We start from the raw sequence: 16,744 nt of genomic DNA, 5'->3' as shown, positions 1-16,744 counted from the left end.
CTAGGGGGATATACCCTAAAGACAGAGGGAACAGCAGCACGCTCTTAAACTGTTTTTAGTAATTGTGTTGGTAATGATAGTGTTGATATTATTATAAAAAGACTTGTGTATGCTTTGTGTGATATAGCAAAGAAGTAATTATGTTGATATCCCCGAGAACCAGAATTGTTGGCATAGGGGAAAGGAAATACAGCTGTAAGATCAATATATCTAAGTAAAAATCCTATAATCCTGTTTTGAATTGGAACTATGATTAAGAACACATAATAACTTTTGTCTTAAAAAAATAACATCTACTCTACTGGTAGTGAGCACAACTAGAGCCCAGATATTGTTTTCTAAATATCATTCTCTATTAAAAGGAACCAGGACTCTTTGCAGAAATGGCTGAGCCTAGGGCTGCAGCTGAGAAAGTACAAGTTGAGTCTGGAATATCTTTTAGTGCCAGAAAGTAAGGATGCAATCAAAGAATGATGGAACATGTCAAAAGGACACAGGAACCTGCTTGTAGGGGCTCCTACTGGGAACATTAAAGCCTAAAAATAAAGAATGATAGTAATGTGTTGTAGTTCATTGAATAAAATAATAATTCGTAAGTCCACACTGACATACCCACATATACTTATATACATAAATAGAAGTGAAGGAGAAGCTCTTTCTCACAGTAGAGTACCAACAAATAAATTTAGAGGGAATGGTGATGTTAGAAAAATCACAAATTGGCAACTATCATAGTAATTGATGCAGGCAAGGGTCAGCAAAGGATGCTAAAATTAGTGGGTTAAATTTTGATGAATTACGGGATATCTACATAGTCTCAAAGTTATTCGCAGAAGATACTTAATAATTAACAAGAGAAAAGTAGCAGCTTTATAATGAGAAACATGGAAGACACCACCTTAACCAAGTGATCAAGGTTAACATCACTAGTGTTGGGGACAAATCAATATCACGTGACTTTTGATGTGAAAAGAATACATCTCTTCTGTGTTAGTTTTTCCAAAACTGCGTGACTTGAATATAATCATGAAGAAACATTGGAGAAACACAAATTGAGGGGCCTCCTAAAAAATAACTGGCCCTGAGCCAGCTCTGATGGCCTAGTGGTTAAAGTTTGGTGCATATCACTTTAGCGGCCTGGGTTCGATTACCTGTCGTGGAACCATACCGCCTGTCTGTCAGTTGCCATGCTGTGGCAGTGGCTCACATAGAAGAACTAGAATGATTTACAATTAGGATATGCAACCATGTACTGGGGCTTTAGGGAGGAAAAAAAAATAACTGGCCCATATTTTGAAAAAAACATGAAGGTCATAAATGTCAAAGACTGAAAAGTGTTCCACATTAAAGGAGATAAAAAAATAATTGAATGCCATATGTAATGCAGGATTTTCTTTTGCCATAGGCAACATTAGTCAAATAATTGGGGAAATTGAAACCAGACTGGTCTATTAGTATTGTATCAATGTTAATTACTGATTTTGATAATTGCTCTGTGGCCATAGAAGGAAATGTCCTTCTTTCTAGGACATGCTGGTGTGCTTAGGAGTAAAGAAGTATGATGTCTGCAACTTACCTTCAAATGGTTCACGTCAACCAATACTGTTGACATTATCACATTAACAACATTTGGGCAATCTGCGTGAAGGGGATACAGGAATTCTTTTTTTCTCACCTTTTCTGTAAGCCTCAATTATGTCGAAATAAGATATTTAAAACGTGATTATTTCTTAGATCTGTCCATTATTACCAACCCCAAAACAATGAGTACCCCCAGTGTCCAGATTCTAGTCTTAAAATATATTTTCCATTAAAAGGAATCAGAATCCCTTGGAATAACGGCTGATTCCAGGTTGGAAGCAGACAATGTACAAAGTGAACCTAACATATCTTGTCATGTCAGAAGGCAAGAGCGCTGAGAAAGACCACTAGGATTGTGTCAGAAGAGCTCAGGAGGCAACATAAATAGTCTCCCACTGGAAAGAACTGAGAATACTTGAACATGACTAAGAAGAGTAACTGCAATGCAGTGAATTATATCTAATATTTTAACATCCATATGTTTATCCAAAAAATTAATCTTTAGAGGATGTTAGGGGACCGAAGTTATTTTCAAAACTGGTAAAAGTAAAGGGAAAGAATCAAACATTTAATCCTATACAAATTGTACTTCAGGGTAACCAAACATTTGATGACAGGAAGTTTCTCTTTACAGGAGTATTCCAGCAAATAAATAAATGTGGAATTATAAAATTAGACAATCACTGTTTGGCAATTCCTAGTGTATTAATGGATCTAAGCAATAATTATCAGTCCTGCCAACATCACTAAAGAAGAGTCAGCGGGATGTTATGTGCCTCCAGATGAAGCTATAACGTTCTCTCTGAAGCAGCGTTGGTGCAAACGAAAACAACAACAACAAAACTTTATCCAGAACTAACTACTAATTTACAGAAATTACAAGGGGCAGTGGAACATTTCAGACCACATCACAGGGCTGGAAAGGGAAAAATCCAGACTGTGGGAAACTCACAGAACAAACAACTCGGGGTTTTTGATCAACAACAAAATTGTAAGAGAAAAAATGAGACAGAGGAGGAGAACCAGGAGATTAAAAGACACGTAAAACACTGTCAGTCAGTCACCACATGTGGAGTCTTGCTTAGAGTCTGACTTGTGCAAACAAACCGAGATAACTTCCCTGAGATAATCAGGGAAATTTGAAAACTAATTAGATATTTGTTGTTATTAAAGAATATTGTTACCTTATCATTACGTATGATAATGATTATTGTATTTGTTTCCAAAAAAGTGCTCTTACTTTTTAGAGGTACGTACTGGACTATTTACAAATGATATGATACGGTGAATGGGATTTTCTTTGAAATGATATGCACAGGGAAGGGGGGATGCAGAGGGAACGTGAGTGGAGATAAGGATAAAGTGAATTTACCCATGAGTTGATAATTGGTGAAATGTGTGTGGATACAAAGGGGATTATTTTACTCTTCTTTCTATTTTTGTATTAGCATAAAAATTTAATAATAAAGAGTAAAAAGTTTTAGATTATGGGTAGAAGGGTGCAGAAGATAGCAGAGAAAAAGAGGAGAGATGAGATTGGGCGCCTGTGAGGGCTAGCACATATGCTAGGTACGTTTTGATATGTTATTGAATTTAGTTCTTGTAGCAATCCAGTGAAGTGGTTGTGCTTTTCCTCTTTTACAAATAAGGACACTGAGGCTAGAATGATTAAGTGATTTGCCGAAGGTCTCAGAATTAGTGCTTAGCGGAACTGGAATAAATACTCCCCTGCTGGCTTCTGATTCTTTCTCTGTTTGATGCCAAATCCATGCTTTTCCCTTACACTATCCACTGTACTCCACCATAAAAGGGGAAAATCTGAAAATGGATTTAATGCATTATTTTAGCAACTTTATTGAGATATAATTCACATAATAAAATCTACCTTTTTAAAGTATACAGTTTAGTGATTTTTAGTGTGTTCACAGAGTTCTGTAACCATTACCACTACCTAAGTTTGGAACATTTTCATCACCCCAGAAAGAAACCACATACCCATTCTCCATTCTTTCTAACCTCTCAGCCCTAGACAACCACTAGTTTACTTTCTATCTCTATAGATTTGCCTATTCTGGAAACTTCATGTAAATGCAGTCATACGATCTCTGGTCTCTTGTAGCTCTCTTCTTTCATTTGGCATAATATTTTCCAGGTTTATTGATGTTGTAGCAAGTATCGGTACTTCATTCCTTTTTATAGCTGAATAATAGTCTACCATATGAATATACCACATTTTCTTTATTCATTCATCAATTCATGGGCATTTGAGCTGTTTCCACTTTTCATCTATTATAAGTAATGTTTCTATGAACATTCATGTATAAATTTTTGGGTGGACATGCGTTTTCATTTCTCTTGGGCATATGTATAGGGAATGGAAATGCTGGATCATAGGATACTCTGTGTTTAACTTTTTGAGGAACTGCCAAACTGTTTTCCACAGTGGCAGCACCATTTACATTCCAGCCAGCAAGTGTGAGGGTTCCAATTTCTCCATTTCTTTGCTAACACTTGTTGTCTTTTAAGTTATCCTCATGGGTGTGAAGTAGTATTTTATTATGGTTTTGATTTACATTTCCCTAACAACTAATAATGTTGATAATGCATTATTGAACCATTGAATCATACGTTACCTAAATTTTGTCATTCTTTTATTCAATCTACAAATGTTTATCAAGTACTTTCTATATGCCAGACCTTAGAAAAGATGAAATGACAATTCATCTTTTGTAACTGTAGGCAAGAATGCTGGTAGCTGGTGGGCTTGGTGATGGGAAGATTAATAAATTCTCTGCTGAATGCTTTCATTTTCTCGGTGAAATAAGAAGCAACATGACCATCTGAGAATTGGGAGAGAGAGAGGAGATGTCAAAATTAACTGAGGAATGAAAATATATCTGAACCCAAAGAGCAAAACATAGCTAATTGAACTTCAATAAGGCATGTGCATTTTTAACTTTACTAGATAATGTAGACTTTCTCTGTAAAGAGCTTGTATCAATTTACACTTCTACCAACAGTTTCTAGTAATATGTTTTGCTGCCAATCCTTGCTAACATTATTTCTCATGGATTCAATTAGTGATTTTATAATTTTTAATAAGATTGAATGCCAGCTTGTCTCATTTGCTCATTTTTATGGCCCACTTATTTTTTTTCTTTAGATTTATATGAGTTTATTATATATTCTGGATGTCAACCCTTGTTGGTTATGTGTGTCTCAAATATATTCTCTAATTTTAAGTCTTGCCACTTTTTAAATAGAACCTTCTGCTAACAGAAATTTTTAACATTAACTTGTAATATTTTGTTTGAGAAACTCTTTCCTACTTGATGTCATGAAAATATTGTTTTTCATTTTCTCCTAAGAGTTCTATTTTTCACATTTAGGTCTTTAATCCACCTGAAATTATTTTTTTAATATAGTAAGAAGTTGGAACATATTTTCCCCATATAGATAATAAATTTCCTATAACTATTTACTGAAAAGTTCATCATTTGTTCATCAGTATTCATGCTTCTGTCATTTTTATTGTTTCTGGACCCTTTATTTTCTTCTATTGCCTATTTGCCTGTTTCTATTATTCCATTGAGTTTAGAGTTGCATTGTATTTTAGATTGGTATGAGAGAATTGGTGTCTTTACATTTCTGTGTCATTCTATCTATGAACATGGCATATTTCCATTTAATTAAATATTATAATGTTTTCCCATAAAGTCGTATAGTTGTATTCAAAATGATCATGCAAATTTTTATTAAATTGACTCCTAGATACCTTGTATTTTTAGCTATTATTGTAAACAGTATCTGTTTTATAAATTACATTTTAAAACTTGCTGGCATATAGGAATTAAATTTCATCTTAAATTCAGTAAGGTTGCTGAACTCATTAATTTATAACTTGTCTCTGAATTCTCTTGATTTTTCTATGTGGAAAAATATATGTGAATGATGATAGTTTTGGGGTGTTTTCCCATTAAGTGATGAGACTGATGTGGAATAACCACATGAAACACTCCTAATAGAAAAGGGATATAAGAGGTTTATACAAATTACTGCTTCATAGCAATTCTCGAATAAGAATATTGCTGGGCACATGTCATCAGGTCTTTCTAAGGGGTGGAGAGGTATTCCATGATTGAGCCCCAGTTCGGTTCCCTGGGAGTGGAAACTTGGTTCCCTGAGAGTCTCCATCTGTTGTTTTCCACAGCTCGTGGTACCACTCTTTGGAGGTTTCTTTCTCTTTTTGTTAATCTCTTTTTTTCATTTTTTATTTTTTAATTTTTTTTAATTTTTATTTTTTTCAAATGTATGTCATATTTCAAATTCTGGATACATTACGTCATGTTCACCACCCGAACACTAATTATAGTGCATCCCCTCACATGTGACCCTAATCACCCCTTTTGCCCTCCCCCCTCCCCCCTTCCCCAATGGTAACCACCAGTCCAATCTCCAATGCTATGTGTTTTTTTTTTTTTTTGTCGTTTTTATCTTCTACTTATGAGTGAGATCATATGGTATTTGAGTTTCTCCCTCTGACTTATTTCACTCAGCATAATACCCTCAAGGTCCATCCATGTTGTCACAAATGGCTGGATTTCGTCATTTCTTATGGCTGAGTAGTAGTCCATCATGTATAAATACCACATCTTCTTTATCCATTCGTCCCTTGATGGGCACCTAGGTTGCTTCCAAGTCTTGGCTATTGTGTATAATGCCACAATGAACATAGGGGTGCAAGTATCTTTATGCCTTTGTGTTTTCAAGTTCTTTTGGCCACTTCTGAAGAGGGCATTGGAAAAGATGCCTTTGAGCCACTTCTTCAGCTTTCTTCCTTCCTGTAGAAAAATGGGGACCCCAAGGACTGTTTATATCTTGAATAGTCTTAGTTTCTTTTACTTCAGGCTGGTGCTTTTGCTAGTTCAACTGTCTCACGTAATTTATGGGTTTCCTATGTATTTGATTCCTCTCTCCTTCTTGTGCCAAAAATTACATCCACCATTCTTTTCAAGACATGCCTCTCATCTCTCTCTTTAGATTAATTACTGATATTTTATGTGTTGTGAAGTAACATCCTTAATAGACACCATCTAAATTTTTTTAAGTATCTTAATAAAGAGTCTTATAGCCACATTTGTGTTTCTTCTTTACCATGAGGCCTTGTCTTTCTGGCAGGGCCACAGAGTTAATATTTGTACAAGGATTTATCTTAATTTAAAAATCATAAGCTGTCTGGAAAGGCTGGAAATGAGAAACCCAGCCAGACTCTTAATATTTCCTCTAAGTTTTGCTTGCAAATTGGTCATTTATTTCCCTCACTCATCTGTTTCTTGAAGAAACTTAACATATGTAGCTAGAAGCAATAGGTAATGTTTATAAATTTTTCCTGGAGATCTCCTTACCCAGTTTTTAAAGTTTGTTAGTTACACTTTCTATCTTACCACATTACCATAGATTATAGTTTTACCAATTGTTTAAAACCACGTAACACTGGTCTCCATTTTTCCAGCCTCATATAATAATTTATTCACCATTTTTACAGCTGATAAGTTCTACTGATCATTTAAAGAATTGACACCAATCCTTCTCAAACTATTCCCAAAAATTTGAAGAGGAGGGAACACTCCCAAACTCATTTTATGAGGCCACCATTACCCTGATACCAAAGCCAGATAAGGACATTGCAAGAAAAGAAAACTAGAGGCCAATATCTCTGACGAATATACATGCAAAAATTCTCAACAAAATACTAACAAACTGAATTCAACAGTAACTTAAAAGGGTCAGACATCATAATTGCAATCAAGTGAGTTTATCCCTGGGATGCAAGGATGATTCAACATATGCAAATCAATAAATGTGATGCATAACATTAATAGAATGAAAGATAAAAATCACATGATCATTTCAATAAGTGCAGAAAAAGCATTTGGCAGGGGTTAACATCCTTTAGTGATAAAAACTCTCAACAAATTGGGTATAAAATGAACATACCTCAACATAGTAAAGGCCATATATGACAAGCCCTCAGCTAACATCATACTCAGTGGTGAAAGGTTTAAAACTTTGGCTCTAAGATCAAGAACAAGGCTGGAGTACCCACTCTCATCATTCCTATTCAAAAAGTGCTGGAAGTCCTAGCCAGAGCAATTAGGCAAAAAAAGAAATAAAAGGAATCCAAACTGGACAGGAAGAAGTAAAATTGTCTCTGTCTGCAGATGACACAATCTTACATATAGAAAACCCTAAAGACACAACCAATAAACTGTTATGACTAATAAACAAATTCAGTAAGGTTTCAGGATACAAAATCAACATACAAAAATCACTTGCATTTTTGTACACTAACACTGAACTATCTGAAAAAGAGGTAAAGAAAACAATTCCATTTACAAACAGCATCAAAAGCAATAAAATATGTAGGAATAAATTTAACCAAGGAGGTGAAAGGCCTGTACAGTTTCTTTGATGAAAGAAAGTTTGATGAATCACAATTCCATTGACATTTTTACAGGAATAGAAAAAAAACCCCTAAAATTTGTATGGAACCACAAAAGACCCCAAATAGCCAAAACAATCTTGAGAAAGAACAAAAAAGCTGGAGGCATCACATTTCTTGATTTCAGACTATATTACAAAACTCGAGTAATTAAAACAGTATGGTACTAGTTTGAAAACAGACACATAGACCAATGGAACAAAACCAAGAATCCAGAAACAAAACACACGTATTTGGATGACTAAAATCTGACAAGAAAACCAAGAATGCTCAATGGGGAAAGGATAGTCTCTTCAATAAATGGTATTGGGAAAACTGTGTATCCACATGTGAAAGAATGAAATTGGACCCTTATCTCACACCATATATAAAAATCAACTCGAAATGGATTAAGAACTTAAAGGTAAGACCCGAAACTGTAAAACTCCTAGAAGAATAAGTTCCTTGACATTTGGTCTTGACAATGATTTTTCTTTTGACACCCAAAGCATAAGGAACAAAAGCAAAACTAAGTGGGACAACATCAAACTAAAAAGCTTCCGCAGAGGAAAAAAATAAATCAACAAAATGAAAAGGCAACTTTTGCAATGGGAGAAAATATTTGCAAATCATATATCTGATAAGGGGTTAAAATCCAAAATATATGAGAAACTCATACAATTCAATAGCAAAAAACAAAAACAGTCATCCCTTGGCATCTACAGGGAGTTGGTTCCAGGATCCCCCATTAAATGCCAAAAATTTGTGGATGCTCAAGTCTCTTTATTGGCCCTGTGTATCTGTAGGTTCTGCATCCATGGATTCAACCAACTGTGGATTTTAATCATAATACATGATCTGAGGTTGGTTGAAACCATAGGTGCAGAACCCACTGATACAGAGGGCCGTCAATCTGATTTTTAAAAATTGGGCAAAGGACTTGAATAGACATTTTTCCAAAGAAGGTATACAAAATAGCCAACAAGCACATGAAAATGTGCTCAACATCAGTAATCATCCGGGATCTATAAATCAAAATCACAGTGAGATATCACCTCACACCTGTTAGGATGATTATTATAAAAAAGACAATAAATAATAAGTGCCGGTGAGGATGGGGAGACAGGGGATCTCTTGTGCACTATTAGTGGGAATGTAAATTGGTACAACCACTATGGAAAACAACAGTGTGGAGGTTCTTAAAAAATTAAAAGTAAACCACCATGTGATCCAGCAATCCCACTTCTGGTTATATATTCAAAGGAAAGGAAATCACTATTTCAAAGAGATATCTGCACCTCCGTGTTCATTGCAGCATTTATTTACTACAGCCAAGATATGAAAACAACCTAAGTGCCTGTCAATGGATGAATCAATAAAGAAAATGTGATATGCACACACACACACACACACACACAAAATGGACTATTATTCAGCCATAAAAAAGAAAGAAATCCTACCATTTTTGACAGCATGACTGAACCTTGAGGGCATTATGTTAAGTGAAATAAGTTATACAGAGAAAGACAAATGCTGAATGACCTCACTTATATGTGGAATCTTCAAAAACCTAACTCAAGGAAACAGAAGAATGGTGGTTGTCAGGGGTGAGACATGGGGGAAATGGGTACAAGTGGCCAAAGGGTAGAAACTTCCAGTTATAAGATGAATAGATTCTGGGGATCTAACGCACATCATGGTGACTATAGTTAGCAATAATATATTGTATACTTGAAGGTTGCCAAGAGGGGAGATCTTAAAAGTTCTCATCACAAAAACCAAATGGTAGTTATGTGAGATGATGGATATGTTAACTAACCTTACTGTAGTAATCATTTGGTATAATCTGTGTATATGAAATCATCACACTGTACAACTTAAAACTTACAATGTTATATATCAATTATATCTCAAAAAAGCTGGGGGAAAAAAGAAAAAGAGCGAGTAGGAAAAGAGCTTTTAACTGTTTACTTTCTTAAATCTGTAACTCAATTTCAATGTATGGATTAGTTTAAGAATGATTGTTATCAAGTTCAAACATTTAATGTAGTTTTGTGTCAAATTATACCTTTAATGTATGATTTATGTGTTCTAAATCTTTCCTTTTGTGAACTGGCAGGATTAAAATAATTTACTCAAAAGCTTAAGTGTTCATAAGAAATGTTTCATTATTCCAAACTGATCATCACCTTGTAGACTTTCTTCTGAAATGGCTTAAAAATTTGTTCCTCAGTGTTGTTCATTGATCATTTATGTGATTTTTAGTTAGACATAGAGATACTTCATGATTCACATATGCACTGTTTTTCATTCTTTGAATTATTTTTAATTCAATAAGCGTACATTTTTTTACTTATATTATGAAATCAGAATTGTGCTAGTTATTATGGAGGAAGCAAAGGAATTTAAGACAGGATCCCAGCCTTCCATGAACATCTCGTTTTATTAAGAAGAGAAAACATTCAAGCAACATGGAGTATAATCAGGTGCTGTGCTGATAGCCACTGGTCAGAGCAGTTGAACTGATTGGGGGCAGTTGAACTGTAAGGTAACTACTTAGATACGTTGGCCTCCTGCTGATTCGAAATACTAAGCAAATCTGTGACCTTTGGGAGAAGTTTTGACTGGAAATACTTTTCTTCTTAGATTTATGCGTACTTGCTTAAGAACCTCAACATCTAGGGACTTCTAGCCTTAGGAGGGCAAAGGAATATGTATTATACATTTCTAAGGAATAATTAGAATTTACATTGTTTAGCACTGAAATTTTAAACCATTTGTTTACCCATGTACTTAAGATATTTTAAAAAACTTGTATTCAATGTGCGTTTTTAACATTTCGTTTGCTGTGTACTGATGTTTGTGGTGTGTTGTATGTAGTGTTAAGAACTGCTCTTTTGGGGCTGGCCCTGTGGCCAAGTGGTAAAGTTCGTGAGCTCTGCTGCAGGCGGCCCAGTGTTTCGTTGGTTCGAATCCTGGGTGCGGACATGGCACTGCTCATCAAGCCACACTGAGGCAGCGTCCCACATGCCACAACTAGAAGGACCCACAACGAAGAATATACAACTATGTACTGGGGGGCTTTGGGGAGAAAAAGGAAAAAAAGAAAAGAAAAAAAAGAACTGCTCTTTTCACTGAAATCCTTTCATAAAGATTTATGGGAAGATGTTTATTTAGCTTAATTGATGTAAGTAATACATTTAAAGAAAAGTCTGCTGTTTTAATATACTACAAGTAAATAAACTATATTCAAGACTTTTAAGAGATTTAACATGTTTAGTAGAGGTGGATATAAAAAGATCTTTGTGCATTCCAAAAAATAAAAAGAGGAGAATCCCGTGTTTCCACCTGTAAAATACTCACTTTAGACTCCTCTGACCCTGTTTGTAGGTCTTTGTATTGCTTTGTTCATCAGCTATGTCTCACTAAATCTCTCCTGCCAGCAGGAGTTAAACGGGCTGCATATCAAACCATTTATCCTTCTCTCTGTGCTCTGCTTTCCAACAGCAGTGGCACCTATCATTTTATTCAATTTCCCAGTAAGGAGCCAGGGAATTATTTCTGATTCTCAGCAGTTCTCAACTTCTTGATCATACTCAACTCTAAATCCTATTTCACTTTTGTCATTTACAGTGCCTGACTCCACTCATTTCTGCTGTTAGAATGGTCAGTTTCTTTGTCCCAGTTTTACTGAGCCTATAGCAAGACAAATCTCTAAGCCCAACTCTGCCCCATTGTGTAAATGAGATTAATAACACTGAGTTAATTATTTAACCTCTTTAATGTACTATCTGTAAAATAAAACTTTATAGGATGGAAACCTGCCCCGTCAATTCCCTGTTCTATTATTCTGCCTATCTTGACAACCAAGTATCTGTTCTTACCTAACCCGCCCATTCCTGCAGTTCTGTACCATTTTTTCCCAGATATATCACATACGTAGAAGTGGTTTGGACACAGTCCACATCCTTCACTAATGGTACCTAGCACATGTACAGAATTCTGTAGTTTAACTGTGCTCCTACTAATTCAGTTGATACAATAGGTTTTGTAATTTCCGTCATTACCTCTTTCTAGTTGGAGAAAATGAAATTCAGAGAATTTGTAACATTTCAGTCACACAGGCCAAAACTGATTCTGTAACCAAATGTGTTTATAGATTTTTTTTTCTAAAACATGTGTTTGCCTCAGTCTGCTTTTAAAAGCAAGTATAGGTTTAAAATTTAACAATATTGCAGTTAATTTTAATTCTTGTACCTCAAATGATATTAAATTGTGGCAGATGAATATGCCTTTCCGGTAATTTCAAAACATTAATTTTATTGTATGATTTCACAGCTGAAAGCCATTATAGTGCTTTGATTTCCTGACTCTGAGAACATAAATACAGAAGGAATTCAGATCAGTTGCATAAGTTATGCAAACATTGTTCCTAAAACATATCTGCTACGTTTTCATATGGGCTGGGGAATCAATGTTAAGATATCCAACTACTTTCTGTCTCTTGTTATCACTTGGATAAATGTTCATCAAATATGTCCTAGTCGCATTTCACATGTTCCTTTTGGTGTGTATTTATATACTAATTAATATTACATTGTATATGTGGTAATACTGTATTTGTATTGTATATGTATTTGTATAATATTTTTGGGAATTGTGAAGACTCAGAAGACCAGTTCTGAATTTTTAAGGAATTATCTAAGACTCTCATAATACTAAAAATTTAGCTAAACATAATTTAAGCAAACCCTGTGTTTCTCAGATCAAGATATTTTAAAAATATATTTTTGATCATTATAAGGCAACTACATATTTATCACAGAATATTGAAAAGACATAGAAATTCCGAAAGAAGAAATTAAAATGATCTGTAGTCCCTCCATTCAGATAATACTATTAAATTTTGATTTTACAATTGTTTTCCCCAACAAATCAAGCAGTATCTGGCACATAGTAGGTCTTAGTAAATATAAGAGAATGAATAAACAAATTGATTAATGTATGAATGATGGATATACGCCCATATGAATTTTAAACAAAAATTAGGTTATATAACAGATACGGCTTTTTAACCTGCCTTTTTTCCACTCACCAAGCCAAGATACCCTTAGCAATTACATGTATTCAGTATTCTCATGTGTTTTAAATTATTAAATGATTTAAATATTTAAAATATTTTAAGAGCTGCATCATATCCAAGACCATGAAAAGAGATCACTTTAACCTTTTTTGAATTAGCATAGCATACCTGTCATTTGATGTTGTCCTGCTTCGAACCTCTACTGGATCCGTAAAAGTCCAAAATGCTTCACAAGTGGAGGCAATGCACCCTTCCAGCCCTGTCTCTTCCTCTTGTCTTTGTTTCCTGACCCCACGTCAGTTACCTCCTGAGAAGTTATTTACCATTTTCTGGCGACCCAAGCTGTTTCACTCCCTGGGCCTCACAACCCGCTTTTTGTTCCGTTGCAAATGCTCATCCCCTGCCTCCTTCCTGAGAGCACACATGCATCCTTCCAGATCCAAATCGAAGATTTCCCTCCTGGATCCTTTATCGCAGTGACCTTCAGCCATCACTGCAACTCACATAGAGTAAGTCACCTAATAAAGATGGAGAGAGCTGAAATTTTAAGTCAGAAAATTTCAAATTTTAAGAAAGAAAAAAAGCTCATTTTGATTTGAGGAAGGAGTTTAAACTCTAGATAAAATTACTTCCCGGTTGTCCTATTAATACAAGTAAGAATCTAAGGCAGCACGTTCTTCTCTCCTCTTTAGGAAACAGTGGCATTTAATTCTTCGCTTCTGAGACCCCGAGTGATTGGAGAGTGGATTGGTCGGGAAGAGAATGATGCTGATCCACTGGCCGCTGAAATGCTACAGCCCCCAGTTCCAAGAAGTAAAAATGAACAATGGGAAAGTGAGGAGAGCAGCTGTAGCCCTGCGGGAAGGTGAGAGGAGACGGCCTCTGAAACTCTGAATATTGTTCGCTATTAAAGGGGAAATAAACCCAAGGGCATGATTTTGATGAAATAACTCTTAGCAATTTTATATAGAAAATTACCTTGGACTCCACATATGATAAAAACTAATTTCTCTGTTTTCAAATTAGAATGTTATTAGATTTGCTTTTAGATTTTGGTTTTGATTTTTTCTTTACATCTAAGATTATTTTTGCTACTAAAACCAAATATAGAAATAACTTAAAAGGCAAAATCTGTGAGTCAAGACCTACTATAATAATGAGCAGAATGGTTGACTGTTAAGAATTGGAGAGAGAGACCTTCTGACATACCAGAGAGATGTAGTTAGTCAACAGGGAAAAGAGGACTAGTAAATGTGTACTAGATTATACGAGTTAATGTAGAATATAAAGAAAGGGAAAGCTTGATTTAGAACCATTTAAGTTTAGAGTTGATTATTAGGGATGAATATAATTATTTATATATTTTTTTAAATTTTTGAAACTTATGATTTGTGGTTATGAAAGTCCATATTTCATTTTGCTCAGGGCCTGATGCTCAAAATGGTGGTGGGAGATTTGCCCTAACTTTCCATATGGAAGTAGGGTCATTTTGAAATGTCCAAATCATATTCATTAGAAGTATATTCAGAATAAGCATTTTTTGTAATACCAGTTGCAATGAGTAAAACTCAAAACAAAAATGAAAACTTCTACAAGGAAGTTGGAGTGAAAAAAACATTCTGTGAGGCATGGCTTACATGAGATTGAGGAAATGGATTTAAATTCTCGTGAATTGAAATGTGACAGGAGCTAAAACTTTCCGTGAGTGTTACTGGCTGACCTCCACGGAAGAGTTCATCCTATGCATTGCATAGCTACAGTAACTTTGTATTTTCTATGTTAAATTTAGCAGCAACCAATAACTATTCTTTCTCAAGGAGAAAATTGTATTTTCACAATGTAATAGCTTTCAGGGGTTTTTTTACTTTGACTTATCACTTGGCTGGAGAGAAGGAAATTTAGAATACTCATTAATGTGCTTCAGGCATATAGAAAATTGATTCTATTTCTATGAGAAAAAACTTTTAAATTAAATAGTTGAAGTGTCCTGTATAAGGAGAAGAAAACCATTTTTAAAAATCCATTTACCTTCTTTTGTGAAATGCCAGATCAATTTCACCTGTCAATGAGGGTAATTTTATTTTGAATACCAGACTTATGAGACCCACTAGACCTTTATTTTTATTCATTGCTAGATCTTTAGTTCTTAAATGTAAAATAGGGAAATGTCGACTTTCATTTTGCTTTCATTTAGTCATAGTAATAATCAGGGCTATTTATGGCAAATGTTAGTGCTTCTGTTTTCTTCCCGGCCATTACTCCCTCTTGAGCTCTTCTTCCCTCCTGAATACCCAATAAAGGGAATCTCTCCTGCAATCCTAGTCAAATGCCTTACCCAGAAAACTCAACCCATGAAGATCTCTCTCAAATATTTATTTTGAAAAGTTGTTTTCGGTTTTATTTTTCTTTATCTTTAAATTATGAGTTGGGATGTTACCTAGGAAATGAAGAAAGTGGTGAAATCCTGCCCAGATGCCCCATTAGAGCAGAAAGAATGCATGCATGTCTGAATTAAATTTAAAGAATAGCAATAAACTGTGGGTTAGAAACTCTCTCTCTCCCATCTTCTAATACAAAACAGGATTTTGGAATTTTATCTCAGGAACTGATACAGCATTAGGTGTGATTTGGATGAATAAGAACGGATTGGGGGGAAATTTTTTAATGACTCTAGAGTCAGTAACTAGAATATAAGCTTTTGCCTTTAAAGAGTAATGAACTTGTACTATAACTTAACAGTCTTGGATGTTAACTGACTAAATGATATTTTAGACTCTTGAAAGAGAAGACTTAATTTTCAAAAGATGACTTCTTCCATTTTTCTCGCTCCCATGGGTGTGTTGTCATTGTCAGTAGACATCTGTTATGTGACTAAAGGAGGCAAGAGGAGGCAGTGAGTAGATCTCTGCTAAATAAAGCTTATTTATAGGCAGGATTGATTATAGTCTATCTTAACTTTTTGACCCTTTTCCTATCACAGTTTTTCCTATCTTTAATTGCTCAAATTTTACTTGAATGGCTGTTACTACAACATTCTATCTTTAGTACATAGCCAACTTCCCCTTTCATTGAGAATAACACATGGTAGACTGGATTTTCACCATTAGATTAGAGAGGATTAAGTAAATGGCACAGTAAACCTTGAGAGTCTTATGGGTAGAAATTTCCCAATGATTTTCTCCTGGAAAAATTTTTAAAAATATGTTTAAAGCAATTTATTTTTAATACTTTTAAGGACAAATTTATGTAAGAAACTTCTAAGAATAAATGTAGGTTCCTGATGTATCATTCGAATTAAACATCATGGTGTAACTAGGACTATAATCCTCACAATTCCCTGTTATTTGCCACTTTTGCTGGAACCTTTTTTCTTTAATAGTATACCGTACTTGAACTTTCCTCCCATGATCCTGCAAATACAACAATGTATGGAGAGGATTAACAACTTTAGTACACATAGCTGTCACTTTCAGGGTTAAATGCTAGTTAAATAAAGGCAATTATGAAAACAATATGGAGAAACTAATAGAGTAAGACAAGGGCTACTAACATGGAGTCCATGACCCCTACATGGTCTCTGGATGGCCCCAAGAGATTTG

At 34.9% G+C, this 16,744-nt stretch overlaps 1 protein-coding gene across 10 annotated transcripts in view; it reads left to right on the top strand.

The window, feature by feature from the left end:
- Positions 1–16,744, top strand: part of C12H8orf34 (chromosome 12 C8orf34 homolog) — a 371,097-nt gene that overhangs the window by 120,959 nt on the left and 233,394 nt on the right. For all 10 annotated transcript variants that reach the window (XM_070481128.1, XM_070481133.1, XM_070481132.1 and 7 more), the window contains one exon: positions 13,838–14,010. In XM_070481128.1, coding sequence (XP_070337229.1) covers positions 13,838–14,010 — 173 coding nt within the window. The remainder of the gene's footprint in view (positions 1–13,837; positions 14,011–16,744) is intronic.

The sequence above is a fragment of the Equus asinus genome, chromosome 12 (assembly GCF_041296235.1).
Source record: "Equus asinus isolate D_3611 breed Donkey chromosome 12, EquAss-T2T_v2, whole genome shotgun sequence".
In the NCBI taxonomy this organism is placed as follows: Eukaryota; Metazoa; Chordata; class Mammalia; order Perissodactyla; family Equidae; genus Equus; species Equus asinus.
This window is presented reverse-complemented; position numbering and strand designations above follow the sequence as displayed.